The following is a 26,480-nucleotide window of genomic DNA, read 5'->3' as shown; positions in this document are numbered from 1 at the left end:
CTACTGCTTTGACAACTGTTCATACTGAATGCATGAACTTTTCTTAGGTATATCAATGTGATGCGAACACTTTTTTTTTTCTGTGAGCTGTAAACTGCTGCATAATAGCTGGCGATTTTGGTGTATGTTTTTGTATAGTGCTATTCAGGGACAGGCCTGAAATTAGGCCAATTGGGCTTGAAACAGGCCCATTAGATATGCAGCACATGAACCTTTTCATTGTCTTTCTCTGGTCGTCAAATTGGAAAGGTATGCTCTCCTACAGATACAGCAGCAGCTAGCAAAATCATAATATCAGTGGGACCAAAGGAAAGGATCTGAGCAGTTTATTTATCCGTGACAATGAATTACAGTGTTGGAGCATCGCTGTCATGTCAAATATTTGTCATGCCGTCTTGCCAAAGTGGTCTTCCAAGTTTTATCCAAGGATTAGTTTAGTTCTTAATGTGCTAAAGTGGTCCTCCAAGTTTCACGCAAGGATTAGTTTAGTATTTAATGTTTCAATCTGTCCATATTAGTCTTTCAAGTTTTTATTTTAATTCAAACTTATCCTTAAACCCACACAACCAACAACTCTCTTAATAAACGACACTTATACCCCCTCATTCACATATATGAGAGAAAAAATTACATGCAATGAATTCCTTTTATAAATGATGCATAGCAATTTATGTTAAACAAAAATAAATTATGTACTTGCAAGTGTATACAATAGCCATTAGGCTTAAGTTTCATGTACACGTGTTGAAATAATGTGAAGTACATATGCAATATTGTTTATTCATTTTGATTTTCTTTTCTCTAGTGTATAGTTGTATACAAGTTAAGGGCAAAAGAGATATTTTCTAACAGAATTGTTGACTAGAAAATAGCCATATGACATATTAAGTAAACCTAAGGATGATTTTAAGCCAAAACAAATACTTAGAATGACCAAATTAAGCCTTCAGTGAAACTTGAGGGATTAAATTAGCTATTCACCCATACTAATTAATAAAAGGCAAGAGTTTGATTTTTGGACATTAAGTACACGGATGCTACAAAGAATAAAACTGTCATTTGTTTATCATGGCTTATATATAAAGTTGACTCCATTAGTCATTTCTACAAAATTAATATGCAATGTTGTGTGCAATGTACTATGCAGTTGCCACCCACTTGGCATATTTGTTGCTATCTCTCTCATCTCCAATTAAGTAAAGGATTGACCAACAGTAGTTTTGGGATTATCTAATTATGTTTTATATAAATAATATAAATGTTAGATTTATAATCATAAGTAATTTACTAATTAAAAATAAATTTGTTCTTGTAAGCAGTTTCTCAGCCCAGCCCAGAAGCGAAAACTTAAATAAACAAGCTAATTATCTATCAAAGTTTAGAGAACCCAAACTACTACTACTGGAAAACTGATCTTTGCTCGGTCGCCCTAAAACCACAATAGTCGCGGTTATAAAAAGAATCCGGACTAAAGATGATTTTTAGTCCCGGTTTAAAACCCCATAGCCATTCTACGATCTTTAGTCCCGGTTGGTAACACTAAAGATGATCTTTAGTCCCGGTTCATCCCCTGTTAGTCCCTTGTCAGAGGGGCGGGGATCTTTAGTCCCGGTTGGTGTCACAAACCGGGACTAAAGATCACCACTTTAATTACCAACCGGGAGTAAAGATACTAAAATCACGCGTAGTATATAATCCCTATTCCCTATCCTCTCCCCCACAACCGGCCTCTCCTCTCCTCAGATCCATCTCCCTCTCCTCCTCCCCCTCCTCCCCTTCCTCCTCCCATCCCGGCCCACTCCTCCCCCTCCTCCCTTCCCATCCGATGCCTAGCGAGGGCCGCCTCCTCCCCCTCCTCCCTTCCCGCACCCATCAGGCGGGGCCGCGCCCGGCGGGGCGGCCGACGGGGCCGCACGCAGGCCGAGTAGCGAGCGGCGGCAGGCGGCGCTACCGCATCCATTCTTTTTTTTCTTTTTTTTTTACAATTTGTGATTCACTGAGATGTATAATTTTGTGATTTGTTGTATGGATCTGAGATGTATAATATGTGATGTATTTGGTTTGTGTGTATTTTTTTAAGATTTGTGATGTATTTGATTTGTGTGTACAAGTAACTTAAGATTTTTTATGTGAATGTTTTGGGATGTTACTTTGATTTGGGGTTTGATTTGGGAATATGCATCCCACTTGATTTGGGAGAAAATATAGGGATTAAACTCTGGCTAAAAAATAATGAAAAAAAAAGGAGACCTAATGGGACTGCCGCTACCCTCCAACCGGGACTAAAGATCATCTTTAGTCCCGGTTATTTCACCCGGGACTAAAGATAGCGATCTTTAGTCCCGGATTCGTAGTCCCGGTTGGATAACCGGGACTAAAGGGGGGTTACGAACCGGGAGTACAAAGGGTTTCTCCACCAGTGACTAGTCCTACGAACCAATATTAGCCCTACAAAATACAATCACCCCAAGGGGATCTACACGATGATCTAAGGCTTTCACAAGGATTGGTGATCCACCAAGAAGGCAATCATATCTCTCATTGTCACCATCAAACGACGACAAACCTACTTACGGTGGAGGTGAGAAGACCTCATCGTGGTGTCGTCGTTCAGGCTCTCGTGGATTGGCTCCTCTCGTCGTCGTCCCTCAGCGCTAGTGAGCCCTCAGCAGCGGTCGACGATGGACCGTTGTTGGTGGTGTACAAGGTCGGGATAAGGATTCGGGTGTGGTTGTGCTACGTCCATCAGCAGTTCTTCGCGTTGCATGACTAGGTTCTAGCCATTGTCTCATTGTGGTCGCCATCCTTAGTCTTGGTTGTGACCTTCGTGAGTGCGGCCAACACCGACAAGAACAATGGCAGGATGTGTCATCTTTAGCGCTGGTTTCCTCGTCCGATCGACTTCGATAGCCATGGTAGTGGCAAGATTTGGTTACACAATTGTTTTGCAAATCAATTACTCTCCGATGATACCTTTCGCTTTGGCTCAACATCAAATTGTTGGCGGTGATGTGCACAATATTCGTCCAGCACCATGATCGGGCGTTGATCTTGGCAACTTTGTTTTCAAGTTTGAGGAGGAATATGTTTAGCAGTATGATTTTTTTATGATGGTGTTATCTCTGTCTTTAGAGTGTTTCAGTTAGTTTTCTCGTTATCCATCAAGATAATTTCCATTATCTTAAAAAATCCCTGCAAAGTACAAACCACAATGTAGTGGAATCTACTTCCTTCCTTTAATGGGTGGGGATTTTTTTATGTCCTTTTCTCTATATAATTACAACCACAAGGAGCCACACGTTTAACCACCTCATCAAAATTGTTTCTGTGGTACTACTTGTTAGGTAAAAATACCCTCCACTTCCCCACCAATTAAAATAACACCATTAATCTCTTCTCCACCCTTATAAAGATTACTTAATCTAGCAAACAATAGGACACTAATGACATCAATTTTGGATAGCGTTACATGTTCAATTTTATATGCATATGCTAATAAAAAATTAGATGTATATATAATTATAACCACGAGCAGCCACTGCGTTTAGCTACCTCATCAAAATTGTTTCTATTACTGGATTGACGATGCCTGTAATTAACAGTAATCAACGTGCCGAGTAAGAAAGCATTAAATTTGCCTATGTTATATTCAAACATATTCCCGCATCAACATACATGGTATGAAATAATTACCTTTAAGGTTGCAAGTGAAATTACCTTTAACGATGAAAAGGGCTCACTCCCACTTTTCCGTGTGCCTTGGTCCCATATCACTAGGACACATGAGTTGATTGGCGCGCTGTATTACTCCTTTTGCTGACCGCACAACTACCTCATCCCCTTCCCACCACCACTATTAGGATCCGTTTCTTTTATTCCTTGCCAACAAACTATATTAAATTGATAACAAAACCAATACATTTTTAACTATATAAAATTACTATCCCATTATCCCGCGTTCATTATATGTCGCACCAAAGGCGGTAATTCGAGGCAAAAGGAATAGCCTATATCAATTACTAGAGTGCAATAAAACACACAAAAAAAACATCTACATGTATTGTGATTATTATCTTAACTAATAAAATAAACATAATCACCATATTATCCACCAAGAATTTGAAAGTGGTGTCTACATCCAATAACTTTCTAAGAAAAAGAACAAGAAAGCTGGTTTTCATTTAACATAATCCTAAAAAGTTTTTCTTTCCATTCGTCATCCATGTATATATTAAAAACAACGAAAATAGCACTCCGCATTACCCATCTTCTTTTCTCTCCTCTTCTTCCCGACGGCAATTGTTTCTCTGTTTTTGTCTTGTTGTCGATCCCTCTCTACTTTTTGGTACCAAACTGATGCTCATCAAGGCTTAAAGCTATTCTAAACTGTGGTTTGAAACAACTGATTAGCCGTAAGCTAAAAATGAAATATAATTAGCATATGATTGCTTTAGTATTAGTTATTAAAAACTTGTAAATAGATTTATTTGATTTTTTAAAGCAACTTTTGTACACAAAGCTTCCACATGTAACGTAACATTTTGCAGGTTAAGAAATGTGTAACAAAAATTGAGCAAGTAGCCAAGCCGGAACACAGTTTAGAACGCGTCCTAGCCTCCTAGGCCTCCTTTATCGATGCCATGCTATTGAGTTGTATTATTTTTGTCGGTCATTTTCACAAAAAATGTGACAATAGCGCCTTATTTTGTTATCTAAAAACAAAGTAGTTTGTAACATGTTTTGACGTATTGGCCCACCCATATATGAGCTTGACCTATCACGGTGAGCTTATTATTGGTAAAGTTATAGTTTTCGTAAAAATATCGATTATTTTTACATGATATATATATGGTTAAAGTTGCATGAATAAAATCATTTTTAATAAACCATACACAACTTCACAAAAAAATTTCTTTCATTTGTTATAGTTTCAAAGTATTTTTAGAAATAGAGAAAATGGATAACCAAAATACACCACCCCTCACCTCTACTCCCTATTCTGTTTTCGCTGAGGAAACCCTCACCTTAACTCTCCTCCATCTCTCCCTTCTCTCTTTATGGAGACGCCAAGCCTTCACCCTTACATCGGCGTGAGCACTGGCGAAGAGGGCACGGCGTGGGGTGGACTCCTCTCCTCCCTAACCCCGTAGACCTCGCCTTCTATTTCCTGTGGCGTTCTTCCCTCCGCTCTGGCCGGTGGAGCATCTCGGCTCAAATCGAATTGGAGGTATTCATCCGTCCTTCTCTTGGGACCCTCCCTTTTTCATCTGCATCCACTCATGGGGCAGCGCAACATGGATTTGGGATCTATCGTGATTCGGGAGTGTTCGGCTGCAAAATCTAATGGTTAGAGCTAGCAATATTATTATCGAAAATAGAGAAAAAAATGGAATAACAAGAAGAAGGTGGAATAGTAGAAGAATTTTGTGACAAATTTTTAGTTTTACCTTGCACTATGGTAAAGAACAAATTTATATTACAATTATAATATTTTAATAATATTATTAAATTATTGATAAATAGGAGCATATCACATAACAAATGTGAATAATTTCTTCACTTATATGTGTAGTTAGTGAGTAACCTCCTCTCTTTCTCAGCTTCACTCAAAATCCTTTAAGCATAGAACGTTCAGCTGATAAACATCTTGGTCTGAATCAATTAGAGAAACGGTTATTATTTTCAATGGTCGTCCATTTACATGGTAACTAATATTTATCGAGACCAGGTTTACCAAACCGTTTGAGGTGGGGTTACCATTATACCACGGTTTGACGGTTACCACGAAAACCACGTAGTTACCGTGAGGTATATCGTGGTTTAAAAAAATTAAAAATGTTACCGCACGTGATAACCACACGGTTTTATAAACCATATTTTTCAATAAAAAAATTCAAACATTTTAAATTCCATACATTTATACTATAAATTTGAAATATTGGAACATAAGTTTTCAATGCTCGAAACTAGGGAAAGCAATTGATTATCTATTTGATAAAAAAAATATTTAGTTTAAATGAACACAGCATATCCTATTTTACTATATAAGTTATAACCCACTAACTCCTTAAACTTATAACATGCAAAGATGACACATCATCATCCACTAACAATCATCACATTTAAACATCATGCAAACATGCTATATTATCTATAATTTTATAGTTTTTATAGTTTAAGAGCTTTTAAAATACAAGCATATTAAATTATCATCCCACATAATTCACATAATATTTCAATGTATATCTTTATTATGTTTTATGATATGTTATATACTTATATAGTTCATCCTCACTTAATTAATGTTTAAATAATTAATCTATTGTCCAAATTATCTTTCTCTAATTAAGACATATTACATTGTTTTTAGCCTTTAGATGATTAATCTACGGTCCAAACTATCTCTCTAATTTTCTTCTTCCATAAAGTCATACCTTACTTTTTACGTTTGAATCAACATTCTACATGCTATTTAAATTTAAATTATCATAAACCACATTAACTTACTTAATCTGATGTTATCTAGCTATCTTACACGTTATTTTTTTATTGTTATTATACTAAATTCCCATAGCAATGCGCGGGATTTCACCTACTTCCTCCGTTTCAGAATGTAAAACTTTTTAGCATTGCTCATATTCATATAAATGATAATGAAAATATATATATATATATATATATATATATATATATATATATATATATATATATATATATATATATATATATATATATATATATATATATATATATATATATATATATATATATATATATATATATATATATATATATATATATATATATATATATATATATATATATATATATGTATCTAAATTCATTAACATTTATTAATATATATAATGCTAGAAAATCTTAGGGAGTATATAGTAAGTAAAAGGACAAAAGGCCAATATCATTTTCTCATATTTCTTAGGTATCCTGTGTAAGCGCAATTGTGCAAATCATCGGAAATCATCGTGCGGGGGTGCTGCGGGCGGTTGCGTCGAGCCGCGATATTTCCCCCCCTCCGCTCGCCCTCGACTCCGACTCCGACTCCTCGCGAGTTCGCCCGCCGCCGCCGCCGCCGCCGCCGCCGATCCCCCATCCATCCCGCGACCGAGCAGGGTTGCCTCCGCCGCGTCCCGGTGAGCATCGCACGTCCTCTTTGTTTTTTTTGTTCTTCTTTTTTGGGCTCGAATTCGTGTTAACCCTAGCTTGCGTTCTAGAGAAATTTGGGTTCGACTGAACCCCCTACGCCCCCATGTTAGATCCGCCATGGCTTGCCATGCCCGCCGCCCCCATGAGAGGGAGGTCCGCCTCTGATGAGCTTAGGGTTCACCGGGTGCCACACCCGTTAGGGCCCTCTCTGCCCCCCGTGTGGTTCTAGAGCTTATTTACTGTCATCGATGATTGCGGGAATGCCTGAGTTAGAGAGGGTTTTCCATTCCCGTTCTGTCAGTGTGGTCGCCTTGGGGCTAACTAGTTTAGCGGTGTAGAGGGGATGTAAAAGGTCCGTAGTGAGAGGCGCATCGGAACGCTGTTTAGCTGTTTTGATGAAACGTGTTTTGGGTATGGGGGGTCTGATCGTTGGCGCACTACCCGTCTTTGTGGAATATGGGGGCCTGAAACTTTTAGTTAGTTTCTTCGGTCGGGAGAATGAGCTGTTCAACTGTACCTGATGGGCGCTATTTAAATGCCTCGGAGTGATGCTAGCATCACATAGTCCTTTTCTTTTTACATAATTTTGTAAAAGAAGAATGTTTACACGGGGTATCTGCCACATTGGTTTTTGTTTTGCTTTCACTGTAGTTGAAGTCAAGATGGCTGTCACATTATATATGACAGTTGGCTTTTTCAATGATTAATGTGAATTTGGGCTAATATGGGATTGTATCGGATTGAATCATGAATAGCTTATTCTGGACAAGAGCTCCAAATATTGGTTTGTCTGTTCGGAAATACTGTCTATCTTGGTGATTTTGCTTCGTTAGGTGACAAATAGAAGGGCATTTCTTGAATGAGAAACTACTCATATGATTGATATTGGCATGTTGCTAATCTAGATACTTTACAAAGATATCTTTTTAATCAAAACTAGGAGAGCTTGAATATACTCGTCTCACTGTGCTATTTGTTTTGGTGCTGAAGGGTTTATTACAAAAACCATATACGCATCGTAATGAGCCTTAACCTAAAATATCTTCCACCGTTACTCTAAATATGATGCTTGGTTTCATGAACTTGCCTTTTTTTCTTTCTCATAATTAAATTACTAGTTCAAGTGAGCTTTGTATACTAGAGACTTACTGTGTTCTTTCAGCGGTAGTAATTTGAAAGAGAAAACTGCACTGTGTTGATGTTACTTTTGCCATTTATCATTCTATATTAGTATATTACAAAGACATTTAGCCCTTTTTACTCTCTTATGGTTGGCTTTATTTTCTGTTGCTCATTATTTATTTTACTGCCTTATGTACTGACAAATAGGGGGGGTTGACCTACATTGTTTGGCCAAGACAGCGAGTAAAATCTAGATGTAAAGTTTGCTGTGGGCTTGGGAAACTTGAAGATGATCAAAGAATCTTCATCTCCTGCATTGGATGCTGATAAAATAGAAGTTCCTTCACCAAAGGACGAAAACAATTCCTCAAATTCTGAAGCTGCTACAGATAATGAAGACTTTGAAATTAGTGATGATGATGACGATGATCGTAACCACAAGCACCGGAAGCGGGAGGCGAGACCTCAATCTTTTGATGAGAATACTGAGCAATCTCCAGGGGGTCCTCTGAAAAAAAGACACAAAATTTCTGGTGGAGCTGATTCACATGGGGAAGCACAGAAAGATTTCTTTCCGAAATTTAAGAGGCGCCCTGGAGCAGGGGCTCATAGTCGGGCACCTCGAGTTAATCCATCCTTTCGTGATTCATCAGCTTCTGTGGCTGCTCGCGCTCCTATGACACGTGGAAGAGGAAGGAATGGTGCACCCTGGGCTCAGCATGAACCAAGATTTAACACACTTGAGATGATTGACTTTGCATCACAGATGGCCTCTCAAGGACCACCAACTCATCCTAGCTTATTTATGGGTCCTGCATTGCCAAGTGGTGGTAGTGCACAAAATGGTTCTTGGGGTCCATATGGATTTATGCCTGGAATGCCTAATGGAATGCTGGATCCAATTCATCCACTTGGAATGCAAGGCCCTATTCAGCCTGCAATATCTCCTTTAATTGATCTTGGCATGCCTCGTCAACGTTGTAGAGACTTTGAGGAGCGTGGATTTTGCTTGAGAGGGGATATGTGCCCCATGGAGCACGGTCTGAATAGAATTGTTGTTGAAGACATGCAGGTCCGTATATTTCTTGATCTGCATATACCTTTATGAATTGTATCCATGTTTACAATACTGTCCTTTTTAGTATTCCAACTTCCATCATATCATATTGTTCTAAGATGCTGTGTGAGATATATGCGATATTAATATGGTTTGATCTATTGCTTCACATTTTCAGTCATGAGTGCCATTGTTGTCAAACATTATTGTAGCCTTGAGAGGTGTTCACTAAGTGCAGTTTTATTGCTGATAAATTGAACTGCTACTTAATGTTCTTAACATCTTGTCAGGAATCTTTGTATAATACTATGATTTAATCCTAGCATGTTTGCTTCATCTTTGATGCTGCGTATTGTTTTTTATTATTATTATTTAACTCAAGTTAGCTGAATAGATTTGATGTACCGTGCTTATGTGTTATGAGTCAAGGTTCCTGTGGTCATGCTCTGCTAGAGTGAATTTTCTTTCTTATGTCAAAATTGAGGTTTAATAGAATGATTTCTTAAAATATTTTGCAGAGCCTGTCACAGTTCAATCTTCCCGTCACAGTTCCAAATACTCAAGGACTAGGAATCCAAAATGAACCAGGAACTGCTCCTGTCAACACATCAAGCCTTGGAGGCAGTAAAGGTGTTCCTGCAAAAGACATCAAATCTGCTGTGACAAATGATGTACTGAAGCTAAATGGAACCACTGCTTTAGCTGTTTCTGATGCTGATGTATATGATCCTGATCAGCCTCTCTGGAACAACGAACACCCTGATGCATCTGCTGGTTTTGCACATACTGATGGAGTATGGAATGCTGAATCCTTGGGCTATGAAGCAGCTCGGGAGCAGGGAAATCAGGTTCTTGCAGCTGATAGTTCACAGAACTCAAAATCTTCTGTTTGGGGGCGAATAGCATCAAAAAAACTAGGGCATGGCAAGACAGCTAATGCTACTTCAACTAGCGCCACTGGAAACAAAAGAAATGAAAGTTATGATGAAATGGCTCCTAGCACTGTCCATGTCAATCCTGCTTCTGCTAAAGACAGTAATGGTCAATCCAATTCGAGAATATTTGGAGATGTGGGCCGGCAAAGTAACCGGGCTTCTCATAAAGCATCCCGGACACTTTATGTAAATGGTATTCCTCTAGAAAGCAATAGATGGGAGGCCCTTCTTTCGCACTTCCAGAAATTTGGGCAGGTGATAGATATCTATATTCCATCTAACAGTGAAAAAGCTTTCGTTCAATTCTCTAAAAGAGAAGAGGCTGAAGCTGCCCTTAAAGCTCCAGACGCTGTAATGGGCAACCGCTTTATAAAGCTATGGTGGGCCAATAGAGATAGGATTCCTGATGAGGTAGAGGGTAGAATCCCAGCAAAATCTTCCCATATGTCTGCTGCCCTGGCCAATTCTGTCCCACAGCCATCTTCTTCCAACCGAGGCAAGGAAAATCTTCAATCTGCAACTCCAAGAGCCAGTTCTGGATCTTCTGCTGAAGCATCAGGTCCTGGTACAGGCCATAAAATGCTTCCTGCAAATAGTGTAAAATCATTACCTCCTGACACCAAAAGGCAAGAAAGTCTTGAGCTCTTGGAAGAACTTCGTAAAAAGCAGGAGATCTTAGCTCAGAAGCGTGATGAATTCCGCCGGCAGTTAGAGAAACTGGCAAAGCAAGTATGTAACTTTTTCCAAGTATTGGTTGATTCGATATTGTTAATCTCATTACTCACATTGTCAGTGGAACCTACTATTCATTAGTTAGTGGGCAGACTGACTGTTGGTAATAGACTTTGCAACCATTGCATTTTTTTTGCTATTGTAATTTCTGGAAGACTGACTGCTGATACTAGATTTTTCTTGTCTATTGCATTTTTTTGCTGTCGTAATTTATGATTTCTAATAACTAAACAACTATTTTGCAGAAGGGTTTAGCAAATTCAGCCAAACAGGCAGAAGCTGGTGGAAAAGAAGTTGCTTCTAATGATGTACATAGAGTTACTGATTCGAAGTCCATGAACACCGGGACAGAAGGGCCTCGAGATGCTGCTGGTACACTGCAAAACAGAACTTCTGGAGAGCTGGCTTCATCTTCCCACAAATCATCGGCAACATCTGCACAGAAACCAGCTGTAGCTACTAAGCAGACAAGTCCTCTGTTAGTACCATCACAGAATAGGTTTAAGCTTGACAATCGGACCACGTCATTTCGAATCCTTCCACCTTTGCCACCTGAAATCGCAGATGTAAGTGTGCTACCCAACATCCTTCCCTGCCCTTCAATATCCAAGAGAAGTGATAATATTTTGTCGTATGTGCAAGTCAATATTATCCAAATCACAACATATATTAAATTATGCCTCATTTGTGGATGAATGGGACACCCACCATTTCTGAATTTCCGGTATCCTTTTCATATAATGAATGGCAGCACTTAACCTTAGTGTGTGCTTCGTCCTATGTTATGATTTACATTTCTGTATCAATAATGGTCCCTCTACTGCTAATATTGGAAGTGTTCTGTTCCATTCCTGGCAGTTCAGTTCTCACCCTTTAGCTTTGTCACCTACTGTATTTTAATTTTTATACCCCTGCACTCTTCAACCTATTGCAATTGGCATGGTCGTCTGTTTATCTGATTAAACATAGAGGTCATTTCTTTTCTCGTTCTTTGATTATGGATTTTGCAAGAATTTGTCTGCAAGACTGCAACTGCTAATATTCTGCGCTACATATAATTATGAATTCATGTACTTCCTCCAGTCACAAAAACATGTCACTTTTTCATATATCTACAACTTTTTGCCCCACAGTTAACATAGTTTTCAGGTTTTATAAGTATATTACAATAGGAATTAGTGGTCAGTTTTCATGACCAGAGGAAATATTATTCACGTGGTGAACTGATAAGTCAGTCCAGAAATGTTATATATAGTGGCATGTGGATCCGATTATATTTAAGGGCCCCTTTGATTTGGAGGAAAAACATAGGAATTTTAGAGGTTTTCAATCCTATAGGAAAATTTCCTATGAAGCCCTTTGAAACAAAGGATTGAATCCTATCCAATCCTTTGAAATTCCTATGGAATGGACAATCCTATAGAGATTTTGGAGGAAATTTAGCAAGAGCTTCAACCTCTTGCTAACTTTCCTTTGAGTCTATCTCTCTCATCCAATTCCTGTGTTTTTCCTGTGGTTCAATCAAACGGTCATTCCTGTATTTTTCCTGTGTTTTGCAATCCTTTGTTTTACACTTACATTCCTATCAAAATCCTACGTTTTTCCTATTCCTACGTTTTCTCAATCCTGCGATTCAAAGGGGCCCTAAAATTCTTTATTTCCACACAGAGTAAGATGTCAAAAGAAATTTAAGGTCTCGGTATCTGTGTTACTTGTGTTTATTGTTTCTGTTGTGTTATGTGTTGTTCTGTTGATGTGGTTGATTGAAAGCTGTTTTCTTTTGTTCTGATGTCAAATACTACTTTGTTTACAGGAATCTGTCTTGAAAGATCACTTCATGTCATTTGGGGAGCTTTCATCTGTTGTTCTGGAAGACACTGAAGCGTACAACCATGATGCTACCTTAAAACCTTCTCTGAGTTGCTCAGCTTGTGTGACATACACGACACGACAATCTGCTGAGAAAGCATTTATTGGTGGCAAATCTTGTAAAGGGCATACACTAAGATTTATGTGGTTAACAGCCTCTCCTGGTTCGACTAACCATTCTAGATTCCAGAAAACCTCAATTCCTGCCAGGGCCTCTAGTTTCTCCAGTCAAACTCAAAACATGCCATCTGAGTCTTCAACTACTGTAGGAAAAATGTCATCCACAGTCAAATCCAGTACAACTGCAAAGCCTCACAGTGAATCCATGCCGACTGCCACAAGTGCGAAGACATCTGTTGAAATTCCCAAAGCTTTGTCTTCTAGAGATTCTGATGTTTCACAATGAGGTATGCTGTACTTTATTTGGCAATGAGTTATGGTTTATGATAATGTTTGAAATTGGTTTTTTGTTGCTTATTATACATGACAAGTTCTTGTGAAATTTTCCTTTCTGTCAACTCGTTCATGGCAAGGAATATTGTTGAGATAGGCCATGCAAGTTTTTGAAAAGTGGGTCAAATGGAATATATAATTTAAATGATGAATCCTGATCCAATGGAGAAACAGTAATTGTGGGCTTGCATGCAGTAAAATTCTTGTTTCATGTTTGAATTTGCATAAGGAAATATGAGATATCCGGCTCCTGATGGGAACCAGCTCCAGGCGACTTTTGGATCGTTTTACAAATTTTTTGTCCTTCTCTTAAACATGCCATATGGTTATTGTGTGTTCATTGTTTGGGGAAAAAAATAAATCTAAGTAGGTAAGGATGCTATCACCAATTAGTTTGGCTCGGAATATTGTGCGGTCTTCACAAATCACAAGGAATCTTATACTACAATAGCTCTTGCCAGTAGCTTACAATCTGTATTGGCTGATAAATCAATATATACTGATTGATATGAGAATCTTGTCAAAGTGGATGTACTGCTGTTAATACATGATGTTTAGCTTGTCCAATTTCCAGCATCTTTATTGGGAATGTGTCTATCTGAGTAAAATGTCACATACACTTGGAATAGCAATTTGTGTTATGCATCTTGTCAGTTGCCCCAGTTACCCAGTAGGGGTTTAGCCCTTTAAGGATACCAAATGGTTATTAGGTTACTACAAACAGGTAACAGATGGGTTGCATTATAACTAATTTTGCACCCACATTAGCCTAATATAGATGCTATTTAGACTTTAGGCCTTCCGTAAATTGTGGAGTTGTTCTATTGGTGCTTTTGTGGTCATTTTGCATTTTATTCTTACTAAGCAAAATGTTTCTAGATTATTGTTTGGTTTTGCTTGCTTTTATAGGATACCCGTTTTCCTGATATTGCATCCAGCCTGACACTGATATGAGCTATCAAAAATCCATTGCATTTACTTGATGTTTTCTATTATTATAATTGATCGTGTATAGATTGATATGTATCCAACCACAACAAAAATCCTTTTCCCTGTTAAAGGAAACTAGTAGCGCTAAATGGGCTTTGTTTTGCAGGTTAAGGATTGAAGATTGGGTGGCCATCTGAGCCCTGAGGCTTCAAAATTTGGTGGCTTGTCTATTACACAAACCTGCACCTCTTTCAGATCCCCGGCGTATTTAAGTTTTGGAAAATACTGTTGAAATTATTGATAGTTTATTTTGTGGCGGCATTGGGGCAAAACCCATCCAAAGCCAAAAGGGTAAAGGGTAGTGTTAGGATCTAAACTACGCCTGCTGGCATTTTGGTAAATCATTGTCTGATCTTCCTTGAGAGAATGTAATTGGTGTTGTATACTTTCTTGAATGGAAGTAGCATCCTGCTGAAAGCGGTTCATACTATGTTGTTAGGTCTCTGTATTTTGTAGCTCTCCCTTGCTGAAAGCAGCTCCATGTGGATTCCATTTTGCTCTCACTGAAGCAGCAACCTTTTTTATTTTTAAGTTTCTCATGTAGGTTTCTTGTCCAAAGTTTCAATTGATAGGAAAACATGACATGTTCACGTACATGACTGCACCCCTTTTCAATGCAACTTCTCTAACCAAATACTACCTCCATCTTAAAATGTCTGACGCCGTTGATTTTTTTAAAATTGTTTGACCGTTCGTCTTATTCAAAAAATTTAAGTAATTGTTAATTCTTTTTCTATCATTTGATTTATTGTTAAATATACTTTTATGTATACATATAATTTTACACATATCACAAAAGTTTTTGAATAAAATGAACGGTCAAACATGTTTAAAAAAGTCAACGCTATCAAACATTTAGGGAAGGAGGGAGCACGTATCACTATAACGTTACCTGTCTTCTGCTTGATATGTTTATATCTTTTCTTGGAAATGCTTGATGTCTGTGTGTTTTGGTATTTTATAAGGGATGGAAGGCAAAAGAAAAAAAAACGAGGGGGAAAAGTGGAGAAAAAAAATATTGAGTCAGGTGAAGATTTTTAGGGGAAAAATGAATAAAAGAATGGAAGTGAGAAGTTGAACTTTCGACTGAAACATTGAGAGATGGGAAACGGAATTCCTGTGTGGTGGAAGCAAATGGGACAGTAAACTGCAGCCATCTCGTTTTGTTCTGTTCATTTTGGAATCAAGCTGTTAATTGAACTCATGATCATCTTAAATAGGTTTAAAGATAATAAAATAATACTACATCCGTTCCAAAATAAATACAGTCATGAGTTTCCACGTCTAACTTTAATCGTCCGTCTTATTTAAAATTTTTTTATAATTAGCAATTTTGTTGTTATAAGATGGTAAAACATAAATAGTATTTTACTCGTGATTTATGTTTTTAATTTTTTTAAAAAAAATTTCAAATAAAACGAATGATCAAAGTTGGGAGCTGAAAATCATGGCTGCACTAGGTCAGATCGAGCAAGAAAACAAAACCGGATAGAAACTCACTCCAGATAAACAACAAAACAAAACAGAGTACAAGGCACCACAGATCGCTTAGCGCGCAGAATATCAAACAAAAAATGCATGATCTATTGCTCTTGCATTGAAACTAAAAGCAAATTGTTTAGGGAACTACATCCCAAAATGGAATAAGCGCTGATATATAAGATTTAAGATTCGGATTTGGTGCTCTCGTCTATAATTGTCAGAGAGACCCCCTCACGGTATCCTCAACTCAAATTTCGTCTTTCTCAGAAAAGCAACTCTTTGTATCAGTCAAAAATTTGCAGTATTATTTTCCAGACAAAGCACAAAGCAGCTCTCAGGCTGCGATTGGTGGCGCGCGCGGAGTTTATATGTCGAGGAGCAATCTCCGTGGGTCTTCAACCACGTCCTTGATGCGGCGCAGGAAGTAGACAGCTTCTCTGCCGTCGATCAGCCTGTGGTCATATGTCAGCGCAAGGTACATCATTGGCCTCGCGAGAATGTTGCCGTCCACGACCACAGGGCGTTGTACAATGGAGTGCATTCCAAGAATAGCAGACTGCATTAGATATATATACATTGTGTCAGATGAATGAATATCAACCTAGTGAGGGCAATTTTTGCAAGTGGCAAAAATGAAAAAGGACCTGTGGGGGGTTGATGATAGGTGTGCTGATAAGGCTTCCGTAAACACCACCGTTAGAGATGGTGAATGTTCCTCCTGCCATCTCATCAATTGAGAGTGCCCCCTCAGTAGCCTTCTTTGCAAGGGCGTTTATCCCTTTCTCAATGTCCGCAAAGTTCATGTTATCAGCATCTCGGATAACAGGCACCACAAGACCCTAAAATGGATATGTACATGACAGTGACTATGTATGTCTTATAACCCAATCAGAGGATGATCTTTGGATTCAACACAGGACTAGTACGTATCAAGTTACCTTGGAAGTACCAACAGCAACACTGATGTCAACATAGTCTCTGTATATGATGTCATCACCATCAATGACAGCATTGACAATTGGTTGGTTTTGAAGTGCTGTAACAGCAGCCTGACAAAGCAAATGGAACGAGCACATTGAATATATTAGTAAAATTACCAAGCAATAGTTCAGCTTCAGCAGTACACAAGATTGGTCAGTACCTTGACAAAGCAGGACATCAGACCCAATTTGACACCGTGCTTGGTGACAAACTCATCCTTATAATCAGACCGCAGCTTCATCAAATTAGTCCTGCATTGTATTGTCTTAACAGGGTAAGGGGACAAAACAGAAAAGCATATCTAGCCAAGCTTTTCTAGGAAGAATTAGTAGTACGCCATGCAAGATTCTACCATTTCTAGGTAAACGGAAGTAGAGCAAAATCAAACAAATGCCTATATGCCATGTCCTTTTATGAAACAATAGAATTTTGGCCTGTGATACTGCACAGATTAGTTGTGACGGTACTTTGACACCTTATTCAGTTTATCATAAATTGCAAGCTGGTAGGCAGGGACCAAAAATTATGCACCCAACTACCCTGATAAAACATGGCTAATGGTCAGCATGCTTGGGCAAATATTATAACTCCTCAAAATTAGTGGCCAAATGTCACCATTTCAAACCATATACATTTGGGTGATGATAAAGAAAAAACTAAAAGATAAATCAAAATTAGGGGCCAAATGTCACCATTTAAAACCATATACATTTGGGTGATGATAAAGAAAAAACTAAAAGATAAATGACATCATGTTAACTTACATGTCAACTTCATTAAATGTGGTCAGCATTGCAAATGTGTTTTGTGAATCCTTCAAACGGTTTGCAATACGCTTCCTGAGCCTTGGCATTGGCACCTGCAAATTAAAATGGTTAAAGATATGCTTGTACCTGTAAAAAAAAAAATCTGTGCAACCTATTGATGATGAAAGTTGATCTTACCCTCCGTTCTCGTTCTTTTGGAGGGAGCTGTGGTTCTGTAGGGGAGGTTTTGGGTGGCAGAGGCATCTTGGGAGGTTCTGCTTTTGGTGACTTCTCTTCTAATTTTGGTTTTGTCTCCTCAGCTTTTGGAGGCGTTTCTTTTGGGGTTGAATCCTCAGACGGAGCAACATGTGTTTCAGCTGGTGCCGCAGACTTTGATATGATAGCAACTTTGGTGCCTGGAGTAACAGTATCACCTTCGCTAGCAATGAACTGGAAACCAAGGCACGATCAAAAAAATAGCTTCGGAGTGAAATATGATGGCGAAAGCAGCCAAGTTGAGAAGGTCAATGTTTTTCACCTTTTCAATAACACCAGCTTCCGGACTAGCAACATCTATAGTAACCTGGAATACAGAAAGGCAATGATACATTTTAAAAGACTATCCATGAGTGCTAAATTGCATGTCTATTCAGACAGAACAGAAAGTGATTGAATGACTGTACCTTATCAGTTTCAATCTGTGCTATGGGCTCATCAGCCTCAACTCTGTCACCAGGTTCTGTATTAAAGGAAGGTTAATTGTAAGCAAATGAACCTGATGTGTGTGTGTGAGAGAGAGAGAGAGAGAGAAATCATACTCTTCAAGAAGTTAGCAAGAGTTCCATCAGTTACAGATTCACCCATGAAAGGGACAACAGCTTCAACCTGGTCTCCTATATGAACAAAAACAATCGATAAGGGCAGGAACAATTTTATAAAGCATTGTCTGCCTCATAAAGGAGGTGCAGCTTACCATTGTCAGATGCAAATGACCTACTCCAGAGTTGGTACGGAGAGGCATTTGGCAAGTAATAGCGTCTTCTATAAGAGATTCAACCAGAGGCGATCATTTAGTGCATGAATCATTAGGACTGAAACAAATGTTTACAGCACATAATTAATTATACATCTAATACTCACCTTGTAAGCTTTGAGCTCTGGGAACCAATTGGAATAAGAGCTGAAAAAAGTACCTACATATTAGAGCCAAAGCTAGAAACAACTAACAATTAATATAGAATATGTCAATCAATAACCTGAAAGTTGACTGCTGTAGTTCCTGGCATGTGAATAACTCCTGATGAGGCCTAGAGTCTGCAAGTCAAATCAGAATACAGAGTAAGACAAAAAAAAAAGAAGCTAACGAACACAAAGTAATAGATGCCATAAACATGCAGAATTAAATACATTGCTGTATATTCTGTATATCTGCATATGTGAATTACAAGTGCAAGAACTGGGGGTAAACTATTTCTCCATGACCACAGGTTGGCAGAATGGAGCAGTAAAGTGTTCAAAGTTTAAAGCCTTTTCGGTTTGAACCTTAGAGCACAACAAGTATTCAAACCCAAAATGTCACCATAAAATTCAAAGTTGCAGATGTTTTGCTAAAATCTTGTGTATGCTCCCATTGAACTGAACACTAACAAGGAGTAAGTTCTAAAGAAGTCAAACTGATCTGGACGCTTATTTGGCATAAACAAGAATGATCTCCTTATACTTTTGCTGAGCATAGTAAGTTTGACACTGAGCTTTGCTGCACTCTTCAATGACATAAATGCCAAATTATTGTGCATACGAATGCGCCTCTAGCAGTACCATTAAACTCACCACACAAGCCATACTGATCTCTAATATAGAGCACGCAGCAACGATGAGGGGCATAGCAATAGCATGAGTACATAGACATCGACAGACAGCGGTATAACCCAGGGTAAGCATAAATCGCATTTAATCAACAAGTATCCTTAACCAGAAAACAAAATCGCTGATCTAACGCCTAACTCAGCGCATGTGAGTCTCATCTCATGTGAACCTGATGCCCTCCTTAGTACACAGGAAAGCTACTACCACAAGAGAAAAAAAAAAGGGGGGCTAAACATATCATCACAGATTCATACGACGACCACAGTTTTTCACAACAAGACCAAACATATCGGAACTTGGAACCCTAATCTACTCAACTCCCACCCCCACCCTAATTTCTATCCCTGTTCGCGGATCGCGCGTAGCGCGCATCCATCCTCCAACCGCCACGTCGGATCCCAATCAACCTCACCCCGATGCGACCCCTAAAAAAAATCCCAATCAACCTAGCCGTCGGGAGAAGGGGAAAAAAACGGGAGATCGCCCCTCGAATCGAGCCCACCGCATCGACGCGTCGGCCCACCTCAAACCCTAGCCACCGCGTCTTCCCCAAGACAAAAAGGAGAGAGAGAGAGAGAGAGAGAGAGAGAAGAATGCAAAATCGCACGCCGCGAGTCGGAGCGGAGAGAGGGGGGAGGGGGGGGAGGCTCACCGCGTTGGAGCGGCGGAGGAGGCGAGAGGCGATGCGGGACGCCATTCGCCGGGGTCTCGCTGCGGCGGCGGCGGCGGCGGAGGGGGGAGGAGTCGCGTGCAGACCACACCGTGTTTGGGGAAGGAGAAGGGGAATGGATTTTGATTTATTTTTTTTTCCCTTTTCTAGTATTGGATCCTTCCTTCTCTGACTTGTGGGAGAAGAAGAGAGAGGTAGTAATAATGGAGATCTGGATTGTGGAGGAAGGGGGAGGGGGAGCGCATGCGCCTGGTCCGTTTCTTCCAAAATGGTGGGCCCACCTGTCAGTGTCCTCCCCAAGCTTAGCTTCCCATTTGCGCTCTCCTCCCTCTGTCCCCTCTCTTCCACGCGGCAGTGCATTCCTCTCTGCGACGAATGTTCAATTCTCTTCCTTTGACCGCAGGCTTTCTACGAAAATTAAACAATTCAGCAACAACCATATCCTTTTTATATCGTTCTCATGGTTTGGCTTATATTTATGCTTCCTAGAAAAAATACACGTGCGTTACAATGAGTAAATGATATTTTAATCTTATACGGTTTAGCTAAGGTGAAATTCACCATGGGAATTCGCTTGGATTCTTTTTAGTTACAATTAGGAGACGAAAGTTAGCATGTCAGTTTTTTTTAAAAAAAGAGATTTCTTATACGATTCCTTTTATATTTTCAAAAAAAAAACGAACTTAAAAACCGACTCATACGGGAATCTGTATTTCTAAAAGCGAATGAACTTAAAAACTCACTCAAACACGGATGACGTATCAAATTACTGGAAAAAAAGATTTTCAGTTTTTATAATAGTAGATATGAACTACGAATTTAAAACTTATTTTTAAAGTTGATTTTATGTTTTTTTCATCATGATTTATTTTGCAGCATTTACTTTTGTGTCACTGAAAATACATATATAAAACTTTTATTTATAAATTGTTTTTACTAATAAATGGTATTAATAAATGTAACAATAACCTCCTTGGCCTCCTTCTTGCACATGTTGTTGATAATGATGGAGGGATGCAACCAATGAAACTTGTGGAACTAGAGCTTTCATTTGGCATCCACATGATGATGACTTGGTGAGCCATCATGCTCCTTGCCGAAGTGTGTGTAAGTACGTCGTCCAATACATCATCCACAATCAATACCCATAGGTATCATGTCTGGTATCTTTGGTATCATAGCTGATACCTATGTATCAGATCCAGTACGTGCGGGTACCATGACTGGTACCCACAGTGCTAAACTTAGTATACCTGCGGCATCGCTAGTATTCACGGGTATGCCTTAGGTACCAGGGTCGACACCTGTGAAGTATCAAGTATCAAGTACCAACGTTTTCTCTCTTCTTCTTCCTTTCCCTCGGTTCGACCCCTTGCTGCTACTGTTGTGACTAGTGTTGCTACCTACATCGTTGTAGGTGCTAGCTAGCTCCAGACGTGAGGGGCGCCGAACATGTGGAGTAGAGCAGGATGATTCTAAATTTATAGGAAGAAAGTAAATACGTGGGATGACATCAGTCTTTCTTAAAGTGTCCCGTTTGGACATAATCCCGTTCTCTAGTAGCCCTATAGAAGCCCTCTCAAGACAACATTAGATGTATCTCAAACAGAGGGGGGATTACACTGGTTACACATCATCAGTGTTAGTTATATACACCGCTATATACAAGAAGGCAGTCAGCATCAATCACGCTACTACTGCACAAGCTCGGGTGTGAGCCTCAGCAAGAACGAGACGTCCTCCCGCCGAGAGAAGCTCGCCGTCGTCCTCGCCGCCGGCGACGTCATCTCCAGCAACCCCACATCTCCACCACCGTCCATGTAAGAAGAAGAAGAATCACGCTCCGGCACCGGCACCGCCGCGGCGGCGGCGGCGGCGAACTCGGACACGGCCGCGGCGATCTCCGCCACCAGGTCGACGATCACGCCGTCCACCCCCATCAGCTGCTGCAAGTACACCGCCTTCGGCACGTTGCTGCATTATGCAAATGCAAATGCAAGCAAAGACATCATCAATGTCGTCGTCGTCGTCGTCAGCTGCAGCCACACACAAGCACATGATCACGACGGCACTCACTTGAGCTGGCCGTAGGTGAGGAGGGAGAGGCCGGCCTCCTTGATCCGGCCGATCGCCGACGGCTGCCGGAGCACCGCCCGCGCCTCCGACACGATCCCCCGCAGGCTGCCGGCGACGCACAGCTTCACGGCAGCCTCCAGCGAGTTCCGCCTCTCGTCGGCGAACACCTGCGTCCCTCCTTTCGTCAGGAAGTACACCTGAAGATTTTTCATTTCACCGAAGTTAGGCAGGTCGGTCACTCACTCACTGTTCAATTGTTCATCGTCTGAAAATATTGGCCATGGTAAAGTGCTCATTAATAAAACCACTCCGGTCACAAATATATGTCATTTCACTCCCTCTTTCGCAATCAGAAAGAGTACATAACATGTATGGAGAAATTCTACGGACCTACTCTCTCCGTCCCTAAATATTTGACGTCATTAACTTTTTTAAACAGTATGACCGTTAGTCTTATTTAAAAAAATTAAGTAATTATTAATTCTTTTCTTATCATTTGATTTATTGTTAAATATACTACTACTACTTAAGTTTTTGAATAAGACGAACGATCAAGCATATTTAAAAAAAAAATCAAAGATGCTAAATATTTAGGGACGGAGGGAGTAATAAACTAACATGTCTAATTGTCTTGCAGAGTACAATGTAGATAGTGAAATTACTTACAGGGTATCTATCTTGCAGTTTGCGCATAATTCGCGCGGCGTCGGGCTGGAAGCTGGAGAAGAAGATTGGCCTCTCCTTGGCATGCTCAAAGACGACCTGAACAAAGAGGGAACACCAGTCAGATATCCAGATAGGCAACTTGCATCATCTTCGGGAATGGATTCTATTTTTAGCATTTCTCACAACTACTTAGATGGTTTTTAGACAAACAAGAGGCACATCTCCTCTGAGAATTTAAAACAGTTTTCCCATCTTCGGAGATGTGGTGGCACTGCAAAGAAAGCTCTCAACATGCCTTGAGAATGGCCTGAAGGATGCCGGTGAGCTCCATCTCCCGGTACACGACGTCGTCGTCGAACTTGAGCTCGACGTTGAACCCGACGCGGCGGTCGACGCCGTCCAACGCCTCCTGCAGCGTGCAGAGCGCGTCGTCCGACTGCACGTCCCATCTCAGCACCCTGCCGTCGTTCAGCTTCCTGAACAATGGCTTCCCAGCCTGAACTCGATCGGCAAAAAGTATTGCAGCTTAATTAGCTTTTATCTTTCACCGAAACTGTTTAGCAATAGTAAGTTTAAGTCAAGATGATCCGATTGGGTTTGTGTGAGTGTATTTACCTTGCTTTGATCCTTTTGGGGACCATAAGAGAGGAACTCGTCCAAGCGAAGATCGGTCACTCGTCTCCCGCATATTTCGCCCTGAAATTTGATGTTGACAGTCGTCAGCATCATCATCAAATTAAAAATATCTAAAAATGGATTTGCAGAGAATTGTGTTTATGTACTAAGAAGAATGCATGATTTGCAGAGGAATGGCGTCACTAGCTAGTCACTACAAGATTGTTTGTTCGAGTTTGATTCGTACTTACGTCTTGTTCGGTGAAGATGAAGTCGTCGTGGAAGATGACCGGGTACCCATCCTTGGTCACCTGCAAGTTCAAACACGGTAATTCGATTCATAATTTTTATGCAACAGAGCGCAATCATATAGTAATCCCTCTATCCTATAATATAAGAGATTTTGAGTTTTTACTTACAATATTTGACCACTCGTCTTATTCAAAATTTTTTAAGATTATTATTTATTTTATTTGTGACTTCCTTTATTATCTATATTTCTTTAAACATAACTTTTCGTTTTTTATATTTGCAAAAAAAATTAAATAAGACGAGTGGTCCAACGCCGCATATAAAAACTCAAAATCTGTTATACTGTGGGACGGAGAGAAGGGAGTAGCATATAAGTAACGATTTCAGAAAAAAAAAGAAGGTTAATTTACCATCTGGTTTAAGTTCAGTTGAACAATGGTCGATGCCCCTGTCTTCAAAAGTAACCAAAAAAAAAAAAAAGAGGCCAACAAGAAGAACGCTCTACACCCTCCTGGATCATGGACCGGCAGGAGTCTCGGATTGGCTGTATGTGACTAGTCAACTGGTCAGCGACCTTACGTGTCAGTTGCTTGGACTACCACGTGCTACCATGGGTCCACGTGGCAACAGAAACGCATGTCGCTCGTTGAGATGCAGGTGGGCCCCCGTTCGTGTTGTAACTGACTTATATAAATTTATGAGTAGTTTTTTTTTCACTCCTCTCTTTTATTTTCTTCATTCACGTGTAATTATAGTATGATTTATTCGCTACTACTGGGATTAATCGAGGAGGTTAACGAATTAATTAATAAATGAGATTGATTTAATTGACCTGGACGTCGAACTCGACGTAGGAGACGCCGGCGACGCGGGCGGCGGCGTGGAAGGAGCGGAGCGAGTTTTCCTTCACCTCCCTCAGCCGCGGGTCCGCCGACCCCAGCGCGTTCATCCCCTTCCCCCGGTGCCCGATCACCACCATCGCCGCCGCCGCCGCCGCCGCCACCATCGCCGGCGCCCCCTCCCTACCCACCATCGCCGCCGCCTCCGCTCCTGCGTAGAAACGTACGATCGATCAGCCAACTCCGCAACTCGGCAACAACGATGAAGCTAGCATTCTCGATCGAACAGTACACATCGATCGTACCGGCGATGCAGGCGGAGGCGGCGAGGCTGAGCTGCGCGGCGGCGGAGGCGGCCTTGGGCTGCGCCATGCTTCGGTGAGCGAGAGAACTCGGGCGTTTTGGTTGGGATCGGGTGAATTATAAGCTGTGGAGGGAGGAGGCCGCGCGCGGCGAAGCGGGGAAGCGAGTATTTATATATAGTGCGGCAGCCTAGGTAGGCAAAGTAGGACATGGAAGAAGGGGAATATTCGACGACGAGATGCGATTCCACGACGTGGAGGAAGCTCGCGGTGATATTGTTTCGTTCGAGAAGGGTGCAGAATCTGATCCGGTTCGGCTGACGGCGACGTCGTCGTTCCGGCACTCTGAATTCAGACCACCTGTCGATAGATGCGGGAGATACCTGTTCGGCTGTTCAGCGGCTTGGCCGTGCCTAATTCGATCGAGCAGGCACGCCACACGTTCCCTCAGCCCAACAAGATTCATTCGCTCCCGCGCGGTGTGAAAAAAAAAATACTCCCTCCATTATAACGCCGTTGACTTTTCGACCAACGTTTAACTGTTCGTTTTATTTAAAATTTTTATACAAATATGAAAATATTTTATGTCATGCTCAAAGAATATTTGATGACGAATCAAGTCATAATAAAATAAATGATAATTACATATTTTTTTTAATAAGACGAATGGTCAAACGTTGGGCAAAAAGTCAACGGCGTCATACATTAAAATATGGAGGTAGTATATATTATAAAATAATATGTTCACTATAGGTCCCCTCAATTTCGTTCCTAATCCAAAATACCATGAGAACAACGTATCCCATAACTTTTAAAACTACTACAAATAAAGTCTCAAAACGGTTTAAAAGGTGGTTTCAACTGACAAGATGCCTACATGGATAGATGGTTCTCGTCCCATGTGACTTTTACGTGACATTATAATCAAGAGTAAATAAAAATAAAAAATATGGGCTCATATGTCAGTAAAGAGAAACATAAAAAAATAAAGTGGGACTCACTCCCTCCACCTCACCCCCTCTCTCCTCTCTATCATCTCCTTCCAGTCGCTCCCAAATTACTCATGGTGATACTTTTGAAAATGGCCGTAACAGCCGACCGAGACGGTAAATTCTTCCCATGGAGGCCCGCCTCGTGATGATGGAGCTAGCGAACATGATCTCCGTTCCCATGGCGCTCACCGCCATCATACGTCTCGGTGTCCCCACCAAGCTTTGGTCGGAGGCGCCAACGCGGGCCACCTGGACCCCTCCATCATCAAGCGACTCCTCAACTTGCTTCCCTCCCGCGGTGTCTTCTCCAAGCACAGAGGCTCTCCGCGCCGCTTCACACTCACCACCGTCAGCCTCACCGTCGTCCCCGCTGACCCCTTTGGCACGTGCTACACCAATTATGTGCTGCAGCACCACCAAGATGCGCTTGGCCGCTCCTCTATGAGACCGTCCTTGACCCATATGGATTTGGGGATTTACGCCGGACCTGCTCCCCTAGCTTGCTATTGTTTTGGGGATCTAGCAAGGAGAAGAGACGAGATTTGACTCTGAGAAGATGCGGCGACGCATGCAGAACATGAGACGAATGTAAGGGAGAGCACGCTACGGTCGATGAACGGAGTTGACCAACGCCTCTCTCTTTCCCCTTGGCGCTCGTTGGCCTTCCAGCC

At 40.7% G+C, this 26,480-nt stretch overlaps 3 protein-coding genes across 5 annotated transcripts; 1 reads left to right on the top strand and 2 right to left on the bottom strand.

Moving 5' to 3' along the window:
- Nucleotides 1-6,961: 6,961 nt before the first annotated feature.
- Nucleotides 6,962-15,204, top strand: LOC4335690 (zinc finger CCCH domain-containing protein 27-like). Of its 2 annotated transcripts, none has more exons than NM_001419294.1 (6): nucleotides 6,962-7,151; nucleotides 8,494-9,358; nucleotides 9,862-11,007; nucleotides 11,256-11,576; nucleotides 12,824-13,286; nucleotides 14,429-15,204. In NM_001419294.1, exons 2-5 carry the CDS (start codon nucleotides 8,576-8,578, stop codon nucleotides 13,283-13,285), a joined length of 2,712 nt encoding a protein of 903 aa, NP_001406223.1. In that variant the 5' UTR covers nucleotides 6,962-7,151; nucleotides 8,494-8,575; the 3' UTR covers nucleotide 13,286; nucleotides 14,429-15,204. The 2 variants fall into 2 exon arrangements, with proteins under 2 accessions (NP_001406223.1, XP_066165249.1); XM_066309152.1 differs by having other exon boundaries at nucleotides 11,259-11,576; nucleotides 14,429-14,846.
- A 597-nt stretch (nucleotides 15,205-15,801) lies between these two features.
- LOC4335689 (dihydrolipoyllysine-residue succinyltransferase component of 2-oxoglutarate dehydrogenase complex 1, mitochondrial) lies at nucleotides 15,802-20,263 on the bottom strand. 2 transcript variants are annotated; one of them, NM_001419293.1, is made up of 13 exons: nucleotides 20,050-20,263; nucleotides 18,788-18,845; nucleotides 18,672-18,711; nucleotides 18,505-18,572; nucleotides 18,350-18,424; nucleotides 18,215-18,270; nucleotides 18,070-18,114; nucleotides 17,730-17,981; nucleotides 17,550-17,644; nucleotides 16,946-17,036; nucleotides 16,743-16,853; nucleotides 16,449-16,643; nucleotides 15,802-16,360 (listed from the first exon to the last, which is right to left on the bottom strand). In NM_001419293.1, exons 1-13 carry the CDS (start codon nucleotides 20,092-20,094, stop codon nucleotides 16,169-16,171), a joined length of 1,323 nt encoding a protein of 440 aa, NP_001406222.1. In that variant the 5' UTR covers nucleotides 20,095-20,263; the 3' UTR covers nucleotides 15,802-16,168. The 2 variants fall into 2 exon arrangements, with proteins under 2 accessions (NP_001406222.1, XP_015636840.1); XM_015781354.3 differs by having other exon boundaries at nucleotides 15,886-16,360; nucleotides 18,505-18,569; nucleotides 20,050-20,237.
- Nucleotides 20,264-21,575: 1,312 nt separating this feature from the next.
- On the bottom strand, nucleotides 21,576-24,982 carry LOC4335688 (glycerophosphodiester phosphodiesterase GDPD2). The gene is made up of 8 exons (XM_015779086.3): nucleotides 24,821-24,982; nucleotides 24,509-24,726; nucleotides 23,676-23,735; nucleotides 23,425-23,505; nucleotides 23,105-23,305; nucleotides 22,810-22,905; nucleotides 22,144-22,340; nucleotides 21,576-22,041 (listed from the first exon to the last, which is right to left on the bottom strand). The coding sequence occupies exons 1-8, from the start codon at nucleotides 24,885-24,887 to the stop codon at nucleotides 21,762-21,764; spliced, it is 1,200 nt and encodes a 399-aa protein (XP_015634572.1). The 5' UTR covers nucleotides 24,888-24,982; the 3' UTR covers nucleotides 21,576-21,761.
- Nucleotides 24,983-26,480: the final 1,498 nt, after the last annotated feature.

The sequence above is a fragment of the Oryza sativa genome, chromosome 4 (assembly GCF_034140825.1).
Source record: "Oryza sativa Japonica Group chromosome 4, ASM3414082v1".
NCBI lineage: Eukaryota > Viridiplantae > Streptophyta > Magnoliopsida > Poales > Poaceae > Oryza > Oryza sativa.
Note: the sequence above shows the minus strand (reverse complement) of the source record. Positions and strands in the feature narration are given on the sequence as shown.

What these genes read in the sequence shown, in the direction of transcription:
- LOC4335690 (NM_001419294.1), top strand. Translation starts at nt 8,576, where the DNA reads ATGATCAAAGAATCTTCATCTCCTGCATTGGATGCTGATAAAATAGAA. An exon ending in TAGAGAAACTGGCAAAGCAA is followed by an intron (nt 11,008 to 11,255) that starts GTATGTAACTTT and finishes ACTATTTTGCAG; the next exon opens with AAGGGTTTAGCAAATTCAGC. An exon ending in TGCCACCTGAAATCGCAGAT is followed by an intron (nt 11,577 to 12,823) that starts GTAAGTGTGCTA and finishes CTTTGTTTACAG; the next exon opens with GAATCTGTCTTGAAAGATCA.
- LOC4335689 (NM_001419293.1), bottom strand. Translation starts at nt 20,094, where the DNA reads ATGGCGTCCCGCATCGCCTCTCGCCTCCTCCGCCGCTCCAACGCG. An exon ending in CAGAGCTCAAAGCTTACAAG is followed by an intron (nt 18,573 to 18,671) that starts GTGAGTATTAGA and finishes AATCTCTTATAG; the next exon opens with AAGACGCTATTACTTGCCAA. An exon ending in ACATTTAATGAAGTTGACAT is followed by an intron (nt 17,037 to 17,549) that starts GTAAGTTAACAT and finishes AATACAATGCAG; the next exon opens with GACTAATTTGATGAAGCTGC.
- LOC4335688 (XM_015779086.3), bottom strand. Translation starts at nt 24,887, where the DNA reads ATGGCGCAGCCCAAGGCCGCCTCCGCCGCCGCGCAGCTCAGCCTCGCC. An exon ending in CGCCTCCGCCTGCATCGCCG is followed by an intron (nt 24,727 to 24,820) that starts GTACGATCGATG and finishes GTTTCTACGCAG; the next exon opens with GAGCGGAGGCGGCGGCGATG. An exon ending in CCCAAAAGGATCAAAGCAAG is followed by an intron (nt 23,306 to 23,424) that starts GTAAATACACTC and finishes GATCGAGTTCAG; the next exon opens with GCTGGGAAGCCATTGTTCAG.